Below are 23,003 nucleotides of genomic sequence, written 5' to 3' on the forward strand. Positions count from 1 at the left end.
GAATTTCGACTCGCCCCTCCTTTTCTTAAAAAAAAAAAAAAAAAAAAAAAAAAAAAAAAACGTTACAGTGAGGCACTTACAATGGACGTGAATGGGGTCAATTTGCAGAGCGCTTACAGGCAGAAATGTGAAGCTTATAAATTTAGAAGAGAACTTACATTAATTCTTCTGTTAAAACTCATGTATTATTTGAGCTGTAAAGTTTTTTAAATTGTCATTTTCAGTCATTTTAGGGTTTTAGAGTTTGTTGACATTACATTGTCATGGCAACGAAGTTGCAAAATTGGCAATAACTTTACACAGAAAAGGTTAGTAAGTGATTTTATTGCACATAAATCATGTTAACACACTTATGTCATGTGGCAATACATTTGAAACATAAAAGTTCAGTATGTGCCTCACTGTGAGGGTCAAGTCATAATTAATTTTTGTGGTAATCAATAATCAACCAAAATATGGCAACCTGTACAATTGTGCAGCTGAACACCTGCATAATGGATGAATGAGGGAAAATTCTGCTTGCTAAGCTTAAACTTGTATATTCACTGCCCAAGTGCTACATAAGTGTTATTAGAAGAAATGACATTACACAGATAAAACTCGACTCTCCCAAAGTTTTTGGAGCATGTTGCAATCATCTGATTTAAAATGAGAGTACATTTTTATATATATATATATATATATACACGTTATTATTCACAAGGTAAAACTTAAAATTATGTGTTGTTGTAGTGCTTTCAATGTAGGAGGTGAATAGAATTTACTAATCACTCCTTTTTATTAGCATTTTCCATTTGTCCCATATTTTTTCATGAATTTTGACAGTGTAAATTGTCAAATTTCAGCACTTTCAAAATATGTGGTTAATTGTGATTAACTATGAAAAAATATGCAATTAACCATGATTAGATATTTTGATCAAATGACAGCACTAATATATACATATATATGAGATATGATGTATCATTATTCTAATTTTATTTCTATGTAAAAAAAAAAAAAAAAAAAAAACACGATGAAACCGATAATATTACTTACAGTTAGCCATAAGAGATGCTACTTGAAATAATTTTTATGGGAAGTCTGGGCCTTAGTGCAGGTGCTTTTCACATAGTATTTCAAACCTGAAAAGCACTGATTTTTTGAGAAGGCACATAATGTACTTTTAATAAAAGGAGCTCTCTCCCACTCTCTCTGGCATTCTGTCATAGAAAAGCACTAGCTGATTGCACTCTACAAGCACCCATAATATTCCACACAGGATAGATGCATTCTTTTTAGATAAGGTATGGAGGAAGGGTGTCTTTCTCCTATTGCTCTTCCTCAGTGGTCTGAAGTCTGCAGCAGGAAGCATGACTAGCTAAAGGAAGCATACACACACACACACACACACACACACACACACACACACACACACAACATCAGTAATATTTTACACAGCAGGGTATAGAACAGAAGGGGCTGTAAAGCATGTTAGGTAGCAACAGGATGATGTAAGAAGTTTAGTGACCCAGCAGCAAAATCTCTCCTTGACCCTGGCTTCTCCCCACACTATGATGAGTTCAAATGATGCTAATAACAGCTGTCAACTACAGGCATGCAACATGCATATTCTGTGATGAAGGGCCATACGATACTTCCTAAGATGGTTTAAATGAGCCAAAGAGACAGAATAGGGAAGATATATCTAAGAATGAAGAAACAAAATGCAACAACAGCTTATTGGTGACTTAAAGGGATAAACATTTCAAACCCAAATTAGAAGCAATCTCATTCATAAAATTTTTGCTCTAACTGAACAGACTGAACAAGAAAAGTCAGGCTGAGTCCTTTTTTCTCATTATGCATATTTATAGATAAGAGTATTTTACTCTGAATCAACCTCCATCATTGTTCTCATATATTATTTGCCAGCTAAGCATCATTACTAATGTCAACACAGGATCATAAAGTCTTATGGCTCATTGAAATTAAGCATGGATAATACTTATACTGATAAGGTCTACTTAAATTGTAATATTTATAAGCAAACCTGAAAGATTAAAAAAAATTTGTCTCAGAAAACTGATCACAATGCAAGCCAAATAAAACTTCATGGAAAAGTAACAAACAAATAGACAATTATAAAGAAAAATAAAGATCCTGTGGATGCTGTGGACAGCTATTTTGGGACATTTCACCTACTTTGAGCACAGTTGCAAAAATAGGATTGTCATAGGAAGTTATAGCGCCCCCTAGCATAAAAAAGAATGGAACTCAGCATGTTACCTCAGAGTGTTCTCTTATGTGTACAAATTGTATTAAGTTTAAAAATTGCGCTCACAAGATACAGGCTAATTAGTAATTACAGGCCACACCCAAAACATATTTGCTTATATCTTTGGAATGATTCGATGCATCAAAATTCTTTTGATAACTTTTTGTCAAAAGGGGCTGTAGATTAGAAGTAGGTTTTTCGATTAAATTGAAATTGTAAAAAAAGTTTATTGTGGAAATGGAAAATAAAGTGACCATATCATTGTGGGGCACTGGTGGATTCAGAGAAGCTACACATTTGTACTGTAGCCTATACAGTTCTGGAGTTATGAGCAAAAATGCGAATTAGCTAATTATACCACCACCGTGTGGCCGACTGTCACAAAATTTTATATGCGGCTTCGAGTTGACACACTGCTTGTGTACTGTAATTTACATAACTCTCGACCAAGACGAGTTATAAGGTGCTGAAATTTGATTGGCCAGTTGCGGCAATTTTTGTTAAATTGTCGAATATATTTTCTACGAATATGTTAGCATTTGAACCAAAGAAGATAAATATTTAATTTGAACTTTGAAGCTAAAACAGCTGCAAAGTTATGACAGTTTTTTAGTTGTAGCGCCCCCTACAGGCAGAATTGTACGAAACTTTGCAGACATCTTCTAAACGTTCTGTTGACTATGTGCACCAAGTTTGGTTACATTTGGAGTTTGCGATGAGTAGATATTGATCAATTACTGAAATTGCATTAAACCGAAGGTATTTTATCGTTAATATCTTTGGAACAATTTGACATATCAAAATTCTTTTGATACCTTTTTGTCGGGAGGGCCTTTTAATGATGTATACCAAATTGCATACCGATCGGACTAACGGTCTAGGAGGAGTTTAAAAAAAGTTGTTTTTTTCAAATAATTAAAAATGGCAGAAAACAATTATAGACGGAAATGAAATCAGAGATATACATTCTGTAGAGCTTGACTCAAGGAATCAGAGGAAAAAAAATTTCGCCAAAACGTAAAAGTGTTTATTATAGCACCACCTAGGGTCAGATGGGTGTGCGTTTGTGCACCTGAGTAGTGGGGGGCGGGGGGGAATTTGGGATCATCCTGCCAAGATTAGTGTCTCCACGACTTACGGTTTCTGATGCACAGGCAATTTTAGGGCAGAAAAAAAGAAGAAATAGAAGAAAATCAGTACAATTACAATCGGATTCCAGCAGCTTTGCTGCTTAGCCCCCTTAAAATCAGTACAGTTACAACAGGGTTCCAGCAGCTTTGCTGCTTGGCCCCCTAATTAGAAAATGTCTTTATTTCTCAAATCCTAGTGGTACTGACTGATGTCATGTTTTTGGTGCACTCAGCCCTTTTGTAGTCTGCTGTCAGATTCTCCTCACCAGGCTGTTAATAATTTTGCTGGAAGGTCCTTGATCAGAGGTTTGACAAGTTATTAACCACAAAGCTGGCCTCAGCGGAGCTGCTGAAAGTTAATTTCCACACTTCATTCCGGGGAGATGAATTGGAGTTGCTGGGAGATTGGGCAGCTGCCTCAAGAGCTCGGCAGACCTCAGGAGGTTGAGGGTGACCCCTTGTACCACCTGATTTCTGCCACTCACGAGCCAGAACCACATCCAGACGCATACTACCATATCCATCTCTGACCAGCACACAACGGACATCTGAACGTTGCCACAGGTCAATCAGTCTGAACTGGGCCTGACGTGCCACCATAGCTACTGAACATGAAGGTGGGTGGTAAACAGCATCCTCCCACAAGAGACAGAGGTGTGTGTCAGTCAGGACAAACTGGACAAGTTTAGAAACTTCAGAGTCTGTAGGTTCCACCTGTGAATCAGGTCTGAGGAGGTCAGAGTGTGGCTCCCAATTGGATCGCAGAAATCTGACGGTAGTGTAGAGGAGCAACTGCACATGTGCAAGAGCTGGACGCTCACCCTGCATGTTGCCATGTAACAGGAAGACCAACTTGGCCAGGGTTTTCTGGAAGCAACATGTAAGGCGTGCACCAGAGGGTAGTAGCAAATCCTTAATATGGGAGTCCCAGTCAAGGGACAAGCGTACCAGGTCACCTGACAGCAATGGGTGGTCCAGTACACCTTTCTCTGAGGGGCAGAGGGCATTGAGTAGGGTTTGGGACAGTTCTTGGGTCAAGCCTGCATTGTAAGTGTGAAAAGTAACGATGCTGTTCTCTATGTTGCCCGCCAGTCTGACCGTCTGCCCAGCAAAACCTATGTGGATTTCCTGCAATTGCTGAAAGGTCAACTGGTAGAAAATATTTAAAGAATGTGTGGGACTGGAAGAATCAGGTACAGGGTCAAAGGTTACTACCAAAAGCTGAGTATGAAAGAGGACAATAACAGCAGACTGTGGTTCAGGCTGAGAGCAGGTTGCTACACCGAGCCAGTATAAAGCTAACACACTCTCTTCCATTAGCAAGGGGGCAGGGATAACACTGTGTAGGCAGGAGAGAAGCTGTTGAGGTGGAAGGTTCTGGAGGTGGAGCAAGGATTCAGATACTGAATGGAGTCTTTGGCAGCACACCTTCATTCCATCACTTCTCTGGGTGGTCACTGAATTGAGAGTTGCATCCAAGGCCATCAAAGATGCATCACTAGATCTTGATGGATCTGGTTTGGAAAGCAACAATACATTCTGTTCCCTTGTTGACAGTATGTCCTTAAGGGATGGATTGTGGAAAATCTGGGTTGCCTCCAGAGAGTTCACATGTGGCCCATGAGTCAAATCAAAATGGATGTGTTGCACAAAGGGTAGATCCTTTGCCAGTGAGCACATTTGATTGTACCAACCCTCTCCTCTATGACCACTTTGTTCCTTCAAGGAGTTTGTAAGCACACGCCCTGCATCAGCCAGCATCCAGGACATTCTATCTATAAGGCTCCACAGATTAGAGCTGAACCCACTACCCTTTGGAAGGGTTTTGGCTTCTTGGCTCTCAACAGATGTTCTGGATAAAAAGTGCTCGCTATATTGGCCTCCTTTGGTAAGTGTGCTGGATGGACTGTGTTTGTGTAAATAGTGCCCCAAGCGAGGGAAAAGGGCGGCTCCTTCTTCCATGGAGGAGTCCCTTCTCTGTATCTGGGATTCCTCGGCTAACAAGCTCCCTTCTGGGCCTATGACCGGATGCCAGAGATACTGCTGCTTGACATCTAGGAACCCAGCGGGCCCGTTACAGCACTCCTCGAATACACTAGTATCCCAGAGCCCTCCATTCACCCCTGTTTCCCTCCTCTCCGGCTCCTTTTCTGTCATGTCCAATGGCTGAGCTTCAGTTTCTGATTTATGGGAGGCTGAGTGCTGCTTCTCCCCCTGGATGATGAGGTTTGTAGGAAGCTCTTTTCCCAGACTTTTGGCAACCCCTGATGGGTTGTTAGTGCCACAGTGTTCATTAAGTGCACTGGGTGTGTTAGCAATATACTGAGAGTTTAAAGGTCCATGGAAACTACTGTCTGTCTTGTGTTGGGGATAAAGCAAGTCAGTAGGAGCAAGAGTTGTGGAAAATATCTGTAGGGAGATAAAGGGAAAAGTGTAAAAAGAGTTATGCAGTTATTAGGTCACTACATTGTCTAATATATTTAAATGCTGAAAATGTGTAAACAGTCTATTAAAATAATGTTCTGAAATTTCTACAATAGTTTTCATGAAAACTTTGAGATTCTAAAAAACATTTGTTAAAAGTTAATCTTTTTAAGCAAATATTTGTTTTTCACTTGTTACAGAAAACTGCTCTAGACTAAAGTTTATTTCTCAAAAGAGGGCTGTGCAAGCTGTGAAAATAATTTCTCCTTCTTTTTTCTCCCACTTCTGTTTATCTTGCAGGTCTCTGAATAAGTGGACTAAACACTTTATCCAATACAAATAGAAGAGCCAGGACTGAAAGCAGCAAGTAATTGGTTGGAAACACCTACTCTATAAATCTTTATATGTGTAAGGGGTACCCCTGCATGCTATTTGCATTAGCTGCTTTTCCACAAATGGAAATATGCTTAAGCCATTGCTTTGATGCACTCTCTTTCCAGGGGGTATAACAAAAAGCAATGCAAAACACACATAATAGCCTAGGTATAAAATATATACATCAAAATCAGAACAGTGCTTGCTTAGAAAGAAAAAGGGGCCTTTTACACTCAAAATACATCCCTTACCAGTCTTTCTGTGGAAGGTATATTGCCTATTAAGGCAGTGAGTACAAGTATGTAAAATAGAGGATGAGATCAAAGAACAGCATGTTTCTGTGCTAATAAGAAACAAACATCAACAGCACTGTCTAAATTCTAAATACCTTTTAACTTTAATAAAACGTTCAACCTAAGCCAGGAGAACAAAACACACTCCTCATCATTGATATCACAGTGGGTTACATTATACTTTTGATGTAAATGCTTGATTTAATATCTCAGATAGTAGCAGTATTAGAGACTAAACCAATGCATTGCTAATACTCTACAGTCTGAGGCAACTGAGCAAAATGTGCTGAAATCAAATAACATGACAAATATAAAACCACTGTATTTTCAATCAAATTTACACCATAATTTTTCAATTTGCAAGTGCAAACATATAAACAGCTCAGGCCCCTACAGGCAATGACCATTCTTACCTGTTTTTCAAAAAAAGTGTATTCTAAAACATCTGCACTCACATAGAACATATAGACAAAAAAAAACAAAACAAAAAAAAAACTACAGAAACAGTGCCCCAAAAAGTTTTTAGATACTAAAGCCACACTTAAAGGAATAGTTCAGCCAAAAATGAAAATTCTCTCATCCTTTACTTGCCATCACAGATGTTTTTAAACCACATTTATCATTTCACTTCAGAAGATATGGATTTAACCACTGGAGTCTTATGGATTACTTTTATGCTGCCTTTATGTGCTTTTTGAAGATTTAAAGTTCTGGTTACCATTCACTTGCATTGTATGGAACTACAGAGCGGAGATATTCTTCTAAAAATCGTAATATTTGTTCTGCAAAACTATGGTGAGTAAATAACCAGAACATTTTTGGGTTAACTATCCCTTTAATCTATGAATGTCTTTGTATTATACTGCTGCAGCGTTTCCCAACCACTGTGCTGTGGCACACTAGTGTGCTGTGAAAGATTGTTAGGTGTGCCGTGGAAAATTATAAAATTCCACCAAATAAATAAATGCATGAAAAAATAATAATAATTTCAGGGATCCAAACCCTTCACCTTTCGGAGAAATTCACCATTTTGAAACCATAATCAGTCACTTTTGTGATTGTGAAGAGCAATGATTAATGTGCAAAAGTGACTGATATTTATACTCGTTAAGGGTCTTTCACATGACTTGCGTCAGCGCTGCAGAATACATTGAATCTATGAAGTGACGTCACTTCACACCAAAGTGTTTTTCACACACGTTTTTGTTTCACCAATAATGTCTTTTGAGAGTACTAAGCAACATGAAATATTTAAAAACTGTCCAAATTTGTGAAGAGACATTGAATGTCTCATAATTTCTTTTAATTAAATATTACCTTGTCATTTAGGAATATCAGAGACCCCAGTTATTGAACAAATTTAAATTCACCAAGAAAACACTTAGACCTAAACATAAACGAGTCCTATTATTACTTTCTGCTATCAAAGCAACTGCAAGATTTTTTTGTGACAAGAGGGGGGGAGCTGAAGAAGAAGAAGAATGATACAGAAGGGGCAAAGCAGTATAAAGCAGTCAACCAGGAAGTCAAGAAAAGTATGAAAAAAGCAAAGGAGAACCGGATAGAAGAACAGTGCAAACACACTGAGGGAAATGTGAAAAGAAACAACAGCAAGAAAGCATACCAACTGGTCAAAGATCTAACAAGCACAAAACAAGGGCGCGTTACCTCCATACAGGACAAATCTGGAAACTGCCTCACAGAAGAACAAGACATTCTGAAAAGATGGACAGAGTACTGCGCAGAGCTCTACAACCACCGTGCCAAAATAGATCCAGAGGTATTAAATGTCCCTCCAGCAACTAACAACGACAACCACCCTATCCTACGTGAAGAAGTAGAAGCAGCAGTGAGATCGCTGAAGAATGGTAAGTCAGCAGGAGTGGACAACAGAACTGATCCAAGCAGGGGAAGAAGTCACAATTAGCGCCCTCACTAACATCTGTAACAATATCTGGCAAACAGGAGAATGGCCAACACCGTGGACCCAATCACTGATCACCACCCTCCCTAAGAAAGGCAACTTACAACAGTGTCAAAACTACCGTACAATCAGCCTTATAAGCCATCCAAGCAAAGTCATGTTGAGGATACTGCTGAACAGACTAAAGCCTCAGGCTGAAAAGATCATTGCTGAAGAGCAGGCAGGTTTCAGAGCAGGGCGCAGCACAACAGAGCAGATCTTCAACCTCAGGATATTATGCGAGAAGTACCTCCAACACCAGCAAGATCTCTACCATGTCTTTGTGGACTTCAAGAAGGCATCTGACAGAGTATGGCATGCAGCCTTGTGGGCGACCATGAGACTGTACAACATCAATGCTAACCTCACCACAGCAATAGAGCACCTCTACGACAAGGCCACCAGTGCAGTATATTTCAACGGCAGCAAAGGGGACTGGTTCAGAACAACAATCGGAGTCAGACAAGGCTGTCTGCTCTCTCCCACACTCTTCAACATCTTTCTGGAAAGAATCATGACTGCACTGGAAAAGCATGAAGTCAGTATCGGAGGCAGAACAATCACCAACTTACGTTTTGCCGACGACATTGATGGACTAGCTGGAAAAGAACAAGAGCTTGCAAGCTTAGTAGAGAGCCTCGACAAAACCTCTACAGCCTACGGCATGGAGATCAGTGCAGAGAAGACCAAGTTGATGACCAACAACACCAAGGGATTCAGCTCTAACATCAGGGTCAATGGTACAAAGCTGGAAATTGTCCACAGCTTTAAGTATTTGGGGGCAATTGTAACAGATGAAGGATCGAAGCCTGAAGTACTCTCCAGGATAGCGAAGACAACAGCAGCGCTGACAAAACTGAAGCCCATCTGGAGTGACAAGAACATTGCACTCAGCTCAAAGATCAGACTGATGCATTCACTAGTGATCTCCATATTCCTCTATGCCTGTGAATCATGGAGCATAACCGCTGACTTAGAGAAAAGGATTAAGGCCACAGAGATGAGATGCTTCCGAAAGATCCTTGGCGTCTCATACAAAGATCATGTCACAAATGAAGAGATACGGCAAAGGATGAGGCATGAGGACCTCCTGACCACTGTGAAAAAACGCAAACTGCAGTGGTACGGGCATGTCTCTAGATCATCAGGACATTCCAAGACAATCCTGCAAGGCACCGTACAAGGGAAAAGAAAGAGAGGCAGGCAGAGAAAGAGGTGGGAAGACAACATCCAAGAGTAGACAGGCTTGACATTGAGCAACTCCCTGAGAAAGCCTGAGAATCGAGAAAATGGAGGAAGCTGGTTGTTCGGTTTTGTGTGGTGCCCCAACGGTCTACCAGACTAAGGGACTGAACTGAAACTCTTCACCTTTTGGAGAAATTCACCGTTTTGAAACCATAATCAGTCACTTTTGTGATTGTGAAGAGCAATGATTAATGTGCAAAAGTGACTGATATTTATACGCATTTAGGGTCTTTCACATGACTCGCGTCAGCACTGCAGAATACACTGAAGTCTATGAAATGACGTCACTTTACACCAAAGTGTTTTTCACACACGTTTTTGCTTCACCAATAATGTCTTTGAGAGTACTAAGCAACATAAAATATTTAAAAACTGTCCAAATTTGTGAAGAGACACTGAATGTCTCATAATTTCTTTTAATGAAATATTACCTTATCGTTTAGGAATATCAGAGACCCCAGTTATTGAACTAATTTAAATTCACCAAGAAAACACTTAGACCTAAACATAAACGAGTCCTTTTATTACTTTCTGCTATCAAAGCAACTGCAAGCTTTTTTCTCTTCCATATACATGTTTTCAATGTTTATTGTGCACACCTCCTGCTTTTTTACGTGGCAAACTCATAAAATCGCCCCTCTGTGACGCTTTCTGCAACTCGTCATGTGGAGGGCAATGCAGCGCTTGACGCTGGCATTGAACGGAGCGTTGACGCCTTGACTCAACTCATGTGAAATGTGCTTTACAATGACGAAAGAACATTACTGAAACTCAAAATTATTATTATTTGTCTATTACTGTGGTATTTTCTGATAAAAGACATGCTCAGCAATTTAAATAGACTACTGTTGGAAAATGATACCATAGATCTGCTTTGTGTTTATAATTCTTATTCTGAAGTCAATAGATTTGTAGCCATGCAAGTTTTAATAAAGGAGAAGGTAAGGACGTTATTGAAACTCACTATAATTAGACTATTATTGTTGTCTTTTTGTATGAAAAATAATGCTCAGACTTAAGGAAGACTATAGATCTACTTTGTTCTTTTAATGCTTACACACTATAAAGTCTCTTGGTAGATTTCAGTCATGAATGACTCAAAACAATTCAATGACTCAATCATAGCACATAAGACACTCATTTGTCCTCACCTAGTGACATTTCCAGAAGGGGACACTGAACTAATCAGTTAATAAAATTGAACAAATTTGTGAAACAGAAGCAAGCCTCACCAAAATACTCTTTATTTTGCAGCTAATTCTGCACAATTGTAAATTTGAATAAACTTGAATCACTAAAATAGCTGGAATTGGTGCTTTTAGCTTATTCTTTAAAAAAAATATCCCCAGAAAATGTTTTCGTGGACCAGTGATTGTCTTACCTTTTTCGCCCCTCATGAGTTTGCATCCCTGTAATTTGTTGTGACATTGTAAGAACAAATCTACAAATTAGAAAAGAAGCAAATTTGTTTTTTCATTACCCATTTAGCACTCTTGCCACCTGTGACCTCACACAGCGTAGCCTACCTATGTGACTTGTTTTTTGTTTTTGTTTTTTTGTTTTTTTTGCATAGCCGAATTTCAGACATTAAAAGTAAACATGCTACTAACAGAAAAAGGACAGAAAACATGGACAAGTTCTTGAAAAGGAAAAATATTGACGATGGTTAGCCTATGTGGGATAGTAGTGTGCCGTAGAATTTTTTTAGTCGTAAAAAGTGTGCCGTGGCAGAAAAAAGGTTGGGAAACTCTGTTATACTGTATAACAAAATATCAAACCAAGTGGCATTTACCTTACCAAATCTGGTTGATTAGTCTCCCAGCCTGATCTGTTTGGTCTGTATGGTTATTCTAAAGGGGTTTAGGCACTTTTTAGCTGGTCAGGTTGTTTTCCAAAGTATGTGGTAATGGAGAGTGTTTTCAAAATGCTCCATTTTCATTAAGGGAAACCCGCAGTGTGGATGAGAGGCATAAATGTAGCAAAATCAATGCCTTTAAACGAACACAGATTTGTCACGGTTCCCTTCACTTTGTCAGTCTGGGTTTTGGTCTGACGAGACCATGGCATTATACGCCCACGTCTCTGTGTGAGCGCGCGCGCTCTTCTGTCTGTTGTGTTTCATGTCTGGAGTATGGTGTCTGGGTCCTGACTTCCTGTTTAGTTCAGTTCCGGTCTGTGTCGGGACCCGGACATCCACACTACTTGTCTGTCTGTTATTGACATGTGTGCATTGCGCTTGTGTCATCTGGCTGCGTGCACTCGCATCAATAACTTATGTCTGTCTTTATGACTGTCTCTCGTGGGCGGTCTTCATGTTGTGCTGAGGTTCAGTCACTTCGGTATTGGGTGCGTGTGTGGCCGAACTCTCACACAAGTGTCCTGTCTCGTTTTGTCGCCTGTTGCATGCATCTCGTGGCATTTGCCTCACGATGTACACTCAGGTTTTGTTTTGTGTGAGAATGCGTGGCATCGCTTTGTTTAGTGTTGCTACGCATACTCTCATCTTGTTTGTCGACTGGCATTAGAGTATATCGCCTCATTGTCTTGGCCATGTGCGCTCATGTCATTCGGGTGTTTGCTGTCTTGAGAACATGCGGCTTTGTTATTTTTTCTGTATCGTGTTTCTGTGTCTGACATCAAACCCCGCCTCCTTTTTTGCGCATTATTGTTTCATTAGTCACACCTGCCCTGTCTGTTAACCCGCTTGATATCTCTCCCTATTTTAGTCTCCTTGTGTGGGCTGTCCAGTGCCAGTTCATCTTGTTCTCCAGTCGGTCCTGTAGCCTATGTGTTTCTGTGTTCCAGTCGATCCTGTTCCCATAGCCTGGTCCGGTCCGTCCTGATTCCCCGTTTTCCCTCTACCCCAGCCTGGAGTCCCGTTTTCCCCTACGGGTTAGTTTTTGTTGTTTTCCCCCTCGTGGGAGTTTTTATGTTGGCATTGCTTTTATTTTTTTATTTTAATAAATTACCTTGTTTTTACTGTGTTTGGGTCCTACCTCTGCCCCCAACCCGTGCCACAGATTCGGTAAACATTGCATAAGTGTGACATAAGTGCTTTCAAGAAGTATCAAAATACTTTTTGGGCCAACTGTATGTAAGGTTCTGGAAACAAATGTAAACCAACCCAACTGTTTTTTTTTTTGTTTGTTTTTTTTTTAAATGAAGCTCATTCACAAATATAATTCTTTCAGTAAAGAGAGCCTCCACACTACCATTTATTACTGTACCTAAACGCATGCTTACCCTCTTAGTGTCTCCTGAAAGATGGGGCATACAACTTATTTTTAAAGCTTCTGTGGTGTCTTCAGGTTGGTTAGAATTATTTGTTGAGCTGTAAGGAAAAACATTACATAATTTTAGATGACCCACCGAAATAGAATTTGTAATTATATGATGAGGATTAGAGACAAAAAAGCACATTTCATCTTGATGATATTTACACTGGAGCATGGCCACAAACGAGCAGAACAATTAGGTTTCTATTCAAAACCATACTGTCGTAGTCTTTGTTTTGAAGAGAATTTAACTATTTTTGCTATGGTTACGACACAAGAGACTTCCAACAGCCAAGGCAAAAGACTTTAAACTGCACAATGCCAGCATCTCCAAGAACGAATATTAGATTTGAAGGGCCCAAATGTGTGGATGCGATTAAGGCCACTCAGATAGCTGATCCACACTCCTTTTTCTCAATTTCTTATATTTTATTCATACCTTGTAGTACAGGAGAACACAGAAGGTTTAGCCTCACTGCCTTCTTCATTATGTAATTTTGTTATACAACTGCAATTTATTTTTTTTTATTAAGTCTGATGGTTTCCCTGGTGTGGGCATCAACTTCTAATTACAGGTAATTGGAACACTCAACAAACAATATTTTCTCCTTAATTACTCAAGCTCATTAATTAGACCGGAAATCTTAGTGCATGTGTAAAGTGGCAACTAGTGCCTTTCATAGGTCCATATCACCACCTAGAATCACATACAGAGTTCACCAGATAGGACTGAGTACATATTAATACAATCATATTAGATGCAAACATACAGTTTACCCCATCACAGGATATGAGCCACTATAAAATCGTCATATTTGACGAAAATAAATGGCGATCTGACACATCATGCAACAAATGCCATTCATAAATCAATATCACCACCTATATCACTTCATTCTATTACGATGGACTTCAGAGTATGAACTGGTGCCAACTCCAACCATAAGACATGGAATACATCATATGCCATTGCCTAAACCTTGGATTTAGGATAGACCTCACCGAAATTACCGGCCGGTTGAACTGCGATGCACCTCACTGATCTCTGCCTGCATCACCTCGGTCTATTGATGGACTACAGAGACTATCAATTAATTGCCAACAAAAGCCTTCATCAGCCAACTAACAAAGGACAATGCATCTATTTGAACTTCTGCAGTTAATCCAGGATGAACTTCAAAGACATTAGTCATTAATCTTACAGTTCTTACAAAATCTTCGTTTAAACGTTGTTGTGAACACAATTCGACTCAAATTTCCCCATAAAAATATTTTCTTAATTTGGAGCTAATGGTGTTCCCGTGGTGGTTCCATGTATATGTACATAAAAATCATTTTCAAATAGAAAATAATTCTTCATCAAAAAAAACTTGGTTGGTTCTGTAATGAACTTTACTGATCTATCAGATGTTATAAAGAATTCAATTGATTCCAAACCTTCTTTATGGGGAATGGACATATATAATGAGGAGACATCTAACGTTACCAGCCAATCTTTTGTTTCTAAATGTACCGATTGTATTTCAGTCAAAAACATCAGTAGTGCCTTTTATAAATGATGGAAGACTTTTTACATAAGGTTGCAATTGATAATCAACAAATTGAGAAACCTTCTCTGTTAAAGAACCAATACTCGAAACTATTAGGCGGTATGGAGGAACAATACTGCATTTGTGAATTTTCGGAAGAGCATACAACATTGGTATCACTGGGTGATCGTTTATCAAGAACTTAAATTCCTTCTTGTTTATCCATTTATTTTTGACAGCTTTATTCAATAATGTATCAAGTTCTGATTTATAATTAGATGTTGGATTGAACAATAATTTAGTGTAACATCTCTCATCCTTTAACATACCTTTAACCTTCTTTACATATTTGTATTTATCTTGTATCACTATAACCCCTCCTTTGTCTGCTTTTTGAATAACAATAGATTCATCTTGAGCTAGCTCTTGTAATGCATGTTTCTGATTTCTCCCTAAATTATCTCTTTTAAATGAAGTGTTTTCACTTTTTAATAAATCCTCCATGTCATTTTCCACCAATCTGCAAAAGATATTAACCGAGCGATTAGTTGTTTGCGGAGTGAATGTGCTTTTAGGTTTAAACACCTTAGAGGAACTGTAAATTCCTGCAATTTGCGATGGTCCAAAAAAAGACTTAATTTAATCTATCTCATAAATTTAAACAGTTCTACTTTGACCAAAAATTGGTTAGTAATAGGGGAAGGAATGAAAGAAAGAACTTTGTTTAATAATAGAGATTAGCCCTTTTCTCTAAAAAATTAAACACTGGGGGCGCTAGTGAGCAAGCCATGGAGAAGATAGGATTTTGGTGAGCTCTGCTGAAAGTTAAGTTAAAAAGTGCATATTTTGGCACTTTCTGCTCATATTATGGAGTGACATTTTTCAAACTTACTGTCTCTGTTTTGTCACTGAATAACTCGATTTTTTGTGGACATAAATGGCTAGAAGACTGCGTCAATATGCCTATCAAAGAAAGAGTGTGGACATGTCCAGCAGTGAGGATTCGAAGTCAAGCAAACAGGCAAATATGGCGGACGAACAGGCAATTCATCACCTCGCTGAAGGCGGATATTGTTTCATTCTTGCAGTCAGAGATTAAGACTACACTTGCTGGAGAATTCGATATAAAGTCCAAACTGCAGGCTATCAAAACTGAGGTGGTTGCCGGTATTGAATTACTTAGATTGGAGTTCAAATCTACAAAAAATACGGTGAGAGAGGTGGAGCAGGGCCTCTCGGCTTGCTCAGATGAATTGACAGGCCTGCAAAAGGTGATACGCAAGATGGAATCAAAGATTGCCAACATACAGGAAAAATGCATGGATATGGATGTATCGGAAGGACCAGGCATGAGTTCTCCAGTGTTTGTTTCAAAATTGCTAAAGGAGGTTCTAAACATGGACAGAGAAGTGCTGATTGACGGGTTGTATCGTGGTCTTCAGCTGAGACAATTTGGTGGCAAACCTTGAGTAATAGTGGCTAAAGTGCACTATAATCAAGACTGCGTGCAGTTACTTTGCCGGGCCAGGGAAAGTACAAAGGAACAAGAATATTAATATTTCCAGATTACCCTGCCAGTGTGATACAGACAAGGTCTGCTTTCAATGAGGTCAAGAAACTTAGAGGACGAGAGGGGATCCGTTATGGCATTTTCCATCCAGCCAGACTCCGTATCATGCATGACGGTATCAAAAGAGAGTTCATGGATTCAGCAGAGGCAATGGCACACGTTTAGTCAACTACTGCATTGAGCAGTGATGGACAGGTTTAATGATGGATAACTAACTGGACATGACTGTATACTTGACGCAATTCTTTGAGTACTATACTATGGGTAAGAAAACTAAGATTGTCAAGATAATAAGAGACATTATATAATTTCAGCCAGATTTATGACAGCATATTTACAAGAGTGCCTCTTTAATTTGGTTATGTTTTCAGCAGAGTAACCTGTAAGACTAGGGTTCCCCTTTAAAAAGCACTTTGATGTGTGGATGTTCACGATGGGGTTGTTGATCACCAGTTCAACAGGTGATGAGGGTGGGAAATTTAGTGCATCAGGAGTTTGCGTTTTTCTTTTTGACTGTTCTTGCTGAATCTGTGAATTTTTGGAGGGTTTTTTATTATTTCTATTATTTTGGAGGTTCAAATACACAATAAGTTATAATGAATCAAAACATGGCTAATACACAGTTTCATTAGCTCAACAGATTGCCAAGTAACATTTGCAAGTTGGAATGTAAAATCATTAAACCAACCTGTCAAATGCAGGAAGGTACTTTCACATCTGAGTCAACTCAAAGTAGGGATCGCGTTTCTTCAGGAAACACATTTATGGCCATCTGATCTTTTCAGAATGAAAGGGGGTTGGGTAGATCAGGTTTATCATTCTAATTTTAGTGCTAATTCAAGGGGTACAGTTCTTCTGATAAAAATTTTCCTTTTGTATTGTCATTGCTAGATGCAGATTCTGTAGGCCGGTATGTCATAGCAGTGGGTAGATTCTATGATACACCTCTCATCCTAGCCAACGTGTATGCGACAAATTGGGATGACAATTTTTTTTACCGCTTTTTTCTCTCATACACATCACCTAATTCTTGGCGGGGACATGAACTGCATGTTATATCTCTTAGATCGCAGCTCGTCCACTAATGCGATCCCAACTAAATCAGCTAACTCAAACTCTTCTTAGATACATATGGGGTATCGGACGCCTGGCGATTTCACAATCCTACCTCTAGAAGTTACTCTTTTTTTTCACCCGTTTACAAAACATTTTTGCGGATAGATTATTTTTGTTACAGATAAACATTTCCTCTTGCTGATCAGTGATTGTGACTATCATGCCGTAGTTATCTCTGATCATGCCCCCTTATTAATGACATTACATCTCCCGAACTCATATACCGAGTACTGTCCATGGCGTTTGAACACTCTTTTGCTTTCCGATGAAAATTTTGAAAATTAAATATCTGTCTTTCTAGAACATAATCAGACCCCAGGTATGCCTTCTGTGGTATGGGAGTCAATGAAAGCTTATTTAAAAGGGCAGATTATATCATACAATGCTAACTTGAAGAGAAATCAAACAGCCCATCTAGTGAAACTTACTAGTGATATTCTACACTTGGACGCAACGCTGTCCCATTCTCCGACGCTGTAGCTTTCTAGGAAAAGACTCATCCTTCAAACAGAATTGAATCTTCCATCCATTAAGCGAAATTGAAAACCTTATGAATAAAACATGGCACAAATCATATGCATTTGGTGACACAACTGGGAAAATGCTTGCAAGTCAGTTACGGCAGAAAACTACGTGTCAGTCCATTCCCAAAATAAATGATAGCTCGGGTGTCAAACAGGTGAGCCACTCTCGGATTAATAAATGCTTTCAGAATTTTTACTCTGATTTATATATCTCAGAATCACTTATTATGGAGTCTCTGTTTGAATCCTTTTTAGTACTATAAATACACCCAAAGTTGAAGAGGGAATGACAGACATTTTAGAGGAACCATTCTCTATTGAAGAGTTTAGTGCTACAGTGAAATCTATGCAAAACTGTAAAGCCCCTGGGCCTGATGGCTTTCCAGGTGAATTTTTTAAGAAGTTTACAGGAAACCTAGCTCCTACTTTATTATCAGTATTTGAAGAATAATTTTCCTCTGGATCACTGCCCCCGATGATGCAGCAGGAAGTCATATCACTAATTTAAAAAAAGGATAAAAATCCCCTTGAATGTGGCTCATACCGGCCCATCTCATTTATAAATGTAGACAGCAAATTACTGGCTAAAATGTTGGCTCATAGATTAGAAACCATTTTACCGTCTGTAATATCTGATGATCAGATGGGGTTTATAAAGAATTGGCAATAATTTTTCAACATTCGTCAACTCTTTAATGTCCTTTATGATCCCACTCCACGATACTCCTTAGATAGTGATATCATTGGATGCTGAGAAAGCCTTTGAACACGTGGAGTGGGATTACCTTTTTATGCACTAGAACAATTTGGCTTTGGTCCAAGATTTATTCAGTGGATTAAAACAATATTTTTCTCTCCTTCAGCAGCAGTCCATACAAATAATAATATATCTCCTTATTTCAGAGGTACTAGACAGTTGTCCCTTATCTTCTTTGCTGTTTGCCCTGGCAATTGAGCTTTTGGCAATTGTATTACGAGATGAGGCCAACATCAAAGGTATATATAGAGGAGATATCGAGCATAGGGTATCTTTATATGCTAATGACATGCTTATATATATATGATCCTCCTACTAGCCTCCCAAAATTACTCAAACTATTATATGTGTTTGGCCAAATTTCTGGATTTAAAATAAATTTACAAAAGAGTGAAATAATGCCTGTAAATTTTATGTCTCAAACAAGTTTGTTTGCCTTGTTTCGTTTTATGTATGCACGCATTTATGGGTATATATGTGTGGCAACATCTGATGCTCTGTTGGGGTGGGATTGGGGATGTTCTCTCTTATTCTGTATCACTGTTAAAAGAACAAAAAAAAACTCTGACAAAAAAAAAAAAAAAAAATGTAAACACTACATTGTCCTTTTCATTGTCCACTTCAACTGTATTAATGAACTAGATCGAATTTACCTGCTATGTCTTCCACCCCCTTGACCCTCTTCTTGTTGGTTTCGTTTTCTTGTTTTTGTACGATCTGATTTCCAAGTTGGTTCCAAAAAAGGAACTCTTTCAGCTTGCGGAGATCGTAATTTGTTTGAATTTCTTTTTCACATTCACTGAGAGAATTCTCAATGGTGGACAATTCTTTAGTGGAAAATTCAATAATCAAAAGCATCAAGTCCATAGAGCAATGGTTAAGGATCTCACTCCACCTTTGGCAGAAGTTTTAATTATCTCTACCAATTGTGGGGGCTTTTTCCATATGTAACCCTCTTGGTATTCTTCCACTGCAATAATATTCACTCAAGGTTTTAGCATGAAGTTCAAAGCGAATGTGTTTTTGATGGAATTTCTTGAGTTTCTCTTCCAACTAGTTCAATGACTCTTTTTCTGGGGTGATTCGATCAAATACATCTCCAGGGATCAGGATTCTAGACTTGTCTCCGGTGCTGTAAGTGAACGTTTTCGCTGTTGTAACTGTTGATTCACTGATGGTCTTAAAATACATTTTGGTGGCAGCTAGTGATTAGAGAGTTCAACTACGAAAGAAATGGAATCACTGCACTCTAACAGTTCAGGGTGCATAGATCCACAAAAAATATTTAACAGTCTCAAAAGCAAGATGATCCGCAATCCTTTTTCTCGATTTCTTATATTTTATTCATATCTCATAGTACAGGAGAACACAGACGTTTCGGCTTCACAGCCTTCTTCAGTATGTCATTTTGTTATACAACTGCACAGAATTTATTTTTTTTTCTGATGGTTTCCCTTGTGCGGGCATCAACTTTTAATTACAGGTAATTGGAAAACTCAACAAACATGATTCTCTCCTTAATTAATTAACAAGCTCATTAATTAGACCTAACATCTTAGTGCATGTGTGAAGTAATCCAATATGTTAACAACTAGTGCCTTTCATAGGTCCATATCACTCAGCTAGCTGTGAAATAAAATAGAATGTGTACATGTAGATTTGAGGATTAACATACAAGCACTTCATTCTCAGACTGTTCGCACAGGGACAGAAAAGGAGCTTGGTGGGAAACCAATGACTTTCAGTCAAGCTCAACAAGATTTTGGCCACAAAGCCAAAGATTTAAAGGAGCTGTGTGCACAACTTGTTGGATAGCAGAGCATGTGCAAGTCAAAACCCTGAAAAATATTACATACACCCCAAGTGACAAAACAATAGAAGGGTGTTGGCTTATACTTGAGCATCTACTAAGAGCATGTCTGACACAAAGGTAAATAAAATTAATTCTATGCAGGCCACAAAAGCAAACTTATTAATTTCTACAAAAATGGCAATTTAACAACTAGGGATGTAAAAACATGATGCATTGATTTCAAAATAAAAATTCAATGTTTTTGCTTCATAGAGTTTAATAATTGATACTAATAATATACCCAATGTACAGTATTATGCATTCTTTTCTTATCCAAACAACAATTCTTGACCTATTTTCAGACCTATATTTTTTTTATTTCTAATGTGGCTCCTTTTGCTCCATCGTCTGTACAATCACCTAACTATACATGCTCTCCTCCACTCTGTGGCCTGTCTGTGAGTTTACAGAGTCAGATTCTGGGTGACAGGCTTCCAGCGTCTTTTGTAGTTGTAGCTCCTGCTGAGGCTGTATACTCTCTACATCTCTATCTAATGTCTTTTTTTCCTACTCTCGTATACCCACTGGGACTCACAAAACAATTAAAGATTGTTATCTTCATTATCATCGTACCAGCTTAGCACACACTTGTCACTGTCACAGTGTTATCTATTTTCTTTTTCTTTTTTTTTAAACTGGAATCAGGTTAAGCAAATCTGAAATACTTTGGATTGTGGTGAAATTAGGTTTAAATTACAATAGAAATGTTCAACTGAGAATTCAACATTGAAAGAGTACAGTACAATATAAATGGGTATGAATCTGAGTGTATTCCAAAGATACATGCGGAAAAATCTCATACTATATTACAAAAAAAAGCCTAAAAATTGCTTAGGTGCTAAGACACCAAAATGCAATACAAGAAATAAAAAATCTGATGTGGTCTTCTGCTGTTTTAGCCCATTCGCCTCAAGGTTCGGGAAAAAAATAATAATATTCCCAAATGAACATACTACATTCCATATACTCATCAAAGTATGGATGAAAACAATAACAGCCCTGCTTCTTTACTTATATATATATATATATATATATAAACCAGGCCAATGACAATGTCTATCTGAGTTTATTCATGCTACTACTATCACTTGGTCACCTCATCATAAACCTACAAATGGCTTACTTAAAGTTGACTTTGCATATTAACAATTTCAAACAAGTAACCTCTTATTTAAAAGCACAGATGTTTAACCGTGATGTCACACCACCCCAATACATAAGAGATCTCTACTCCCAAGTGATCTATTGACATAACGGATCAATTGTTAGTGTCCTGTTTCCAATTATTATTTATCAAGCAACACGCACTGGTAATCCAAGTGAAACACGGTTCTATTCATGGCAATTCATCTATTTCATACACAAACACATGGACTTTCAGTTTAACAGAAGCCAAACTTAAGTAATTGGAAAAACAACACTTTCAGCACTGTAAAAAAATGTCTACTCCGATGCACAGGTAAATGTCTAAACATGCTGGGCATTACTGCCTGCCGCACCTCCGCCGGTGCCTTCTGTTGTCCAGCTACGGGGTCATCAACTGGGAGCCACCTATCATGGGTGTTTCGCCCCATTAATCCCAGAACATCTCCTGGTGGTGGGGCAATGATCAGGGATGTCTCACTGCCACCCTCCGCAGCTGGACACCGGATCCTCTCGATTGTCTTTCGTTCTTGCTCTCCCATCAAGACATCCCCCCAGGGGTCCCCAACCTTAAATTATATTGGCATGTGGAAGGGAATCAATTGGCACGCTTAACGATAAAAGCATAAGCTATTATCAGAATACAAAAAGAATATGATAAGTTAATTGTTGACGTTATTTTAAAAGGTTTAGAATGTCCCTCACATTTTCATGTCTTTTGCAGTAATCTTTTCACATACAGTACTTGCACAGCCTGTCTTAGTTATTAGAGTATGGGTGTGACCAAACACCCCTAAAGGTAAGTTAGTTCACTCGGATGCAATATTTGTAATGCTCCCGGGCAGCTATTTTCTATGAAGGTAATAGGCATGCAAGCAAAGCTATCTACTAGAATGGGGAAAACCTATTAGTCTTAAAGAGCATGCAAGTTGACATGTGGGCTGAAAGTGTTATAGAAGAACCACAAAAAGACACCCTCATGCCATTCCAGATGTGTTACTTTCTTTCTTCTGTAGAACACAAATCATTTAGATTTTTAGAAGAATATCTTAGCTCTGTAGGTCCTCACCAGTGTTCCCATGTACGCTTATTATAAGCCCCTTTGGGCTTACTTTTTCATGATGTTTCTTATATGGGAAGATTTTTGAACTTGTCTCCCGAGTACAGTCGCGTTTTTGGGCTTGCTGATGCTTGGGCTCCCAGAGCACAATATACTGCGACCCACCACTAATAGCAGCTGCCGGTGGACGGTGGAAGACGGGTGGACGGATTCCGCACCCGCAGTCTCGCAAATACGCATTTACGTGCTTTTTAGAGCCCGACCGATATGGGATATTTGAGACCGATATCGATTTTAGAGGTGGAAAATTCACCGATTACAGATATGGTGGCCGATATAGTAAATTTTTGAGCTGGAATGAAAACAGACCTTTTCTATGTGGATTGTTCACCAATTTTGCAAAGGTACTCAGAAGACTGCTTTCTTAAACAAATATTTTTATCAAAGAATATTTGACATTATTATTATTATACATTGTCAACAAATTCTA

The 23,003-nt window shown here is 38.6% G+C and overlaps 1 protein-coding gene across 2 annotated transcripts in view; it reads right to left on the reverse strand.

Moving 5' to 3' along the window:
- Positions 1-1,223: 1,223 nt before the first annotated feature.
- The window catches only part of kif16bb (kinesin family member 16Bb), a 78,815-nt gene continuing 57,035 nt past the window's right edge, over positions 1,224-23,003 (reverse strand). For both annotated transcript variants that reach the window (XM_051651948.1, XM_051651947.1), the window contains exons 19-20: positions 12,931-13,018; positions 1,224-5,796 (exon numbers count right to left, since the gene is read on the reverse strand). In XM_051651948.1, coding sequence (XP_051507908.1) covers positions 3,688-5,796; positions 12,931-13,018 — 2,197 coding nt within the window. In that variant the 3' untranslated portion in view covers positions 1,224-3,687. The remainder of the gene's footprint in view (positions 5,797-12,930; positions 13,019-23,003) is intronic.

The sequence above is a fragment of the Myxocyprinus asiaticus genome, chromosome 23 (assembly GCF_019703515.2).
Source record: "Myxocyprinus asiaticus isolate MX2 ecotype Aquarium Trade chromosome 23, UBuf_Myxa_2, whole genome shotgun sequence".
Lineage (NCBI taxonomy): Eukaryota > Metazoa > Chordata > Actinopteri > Cypriniformes > Catostomidae > Myxocyprinus > Myxocyprinus asiaticus.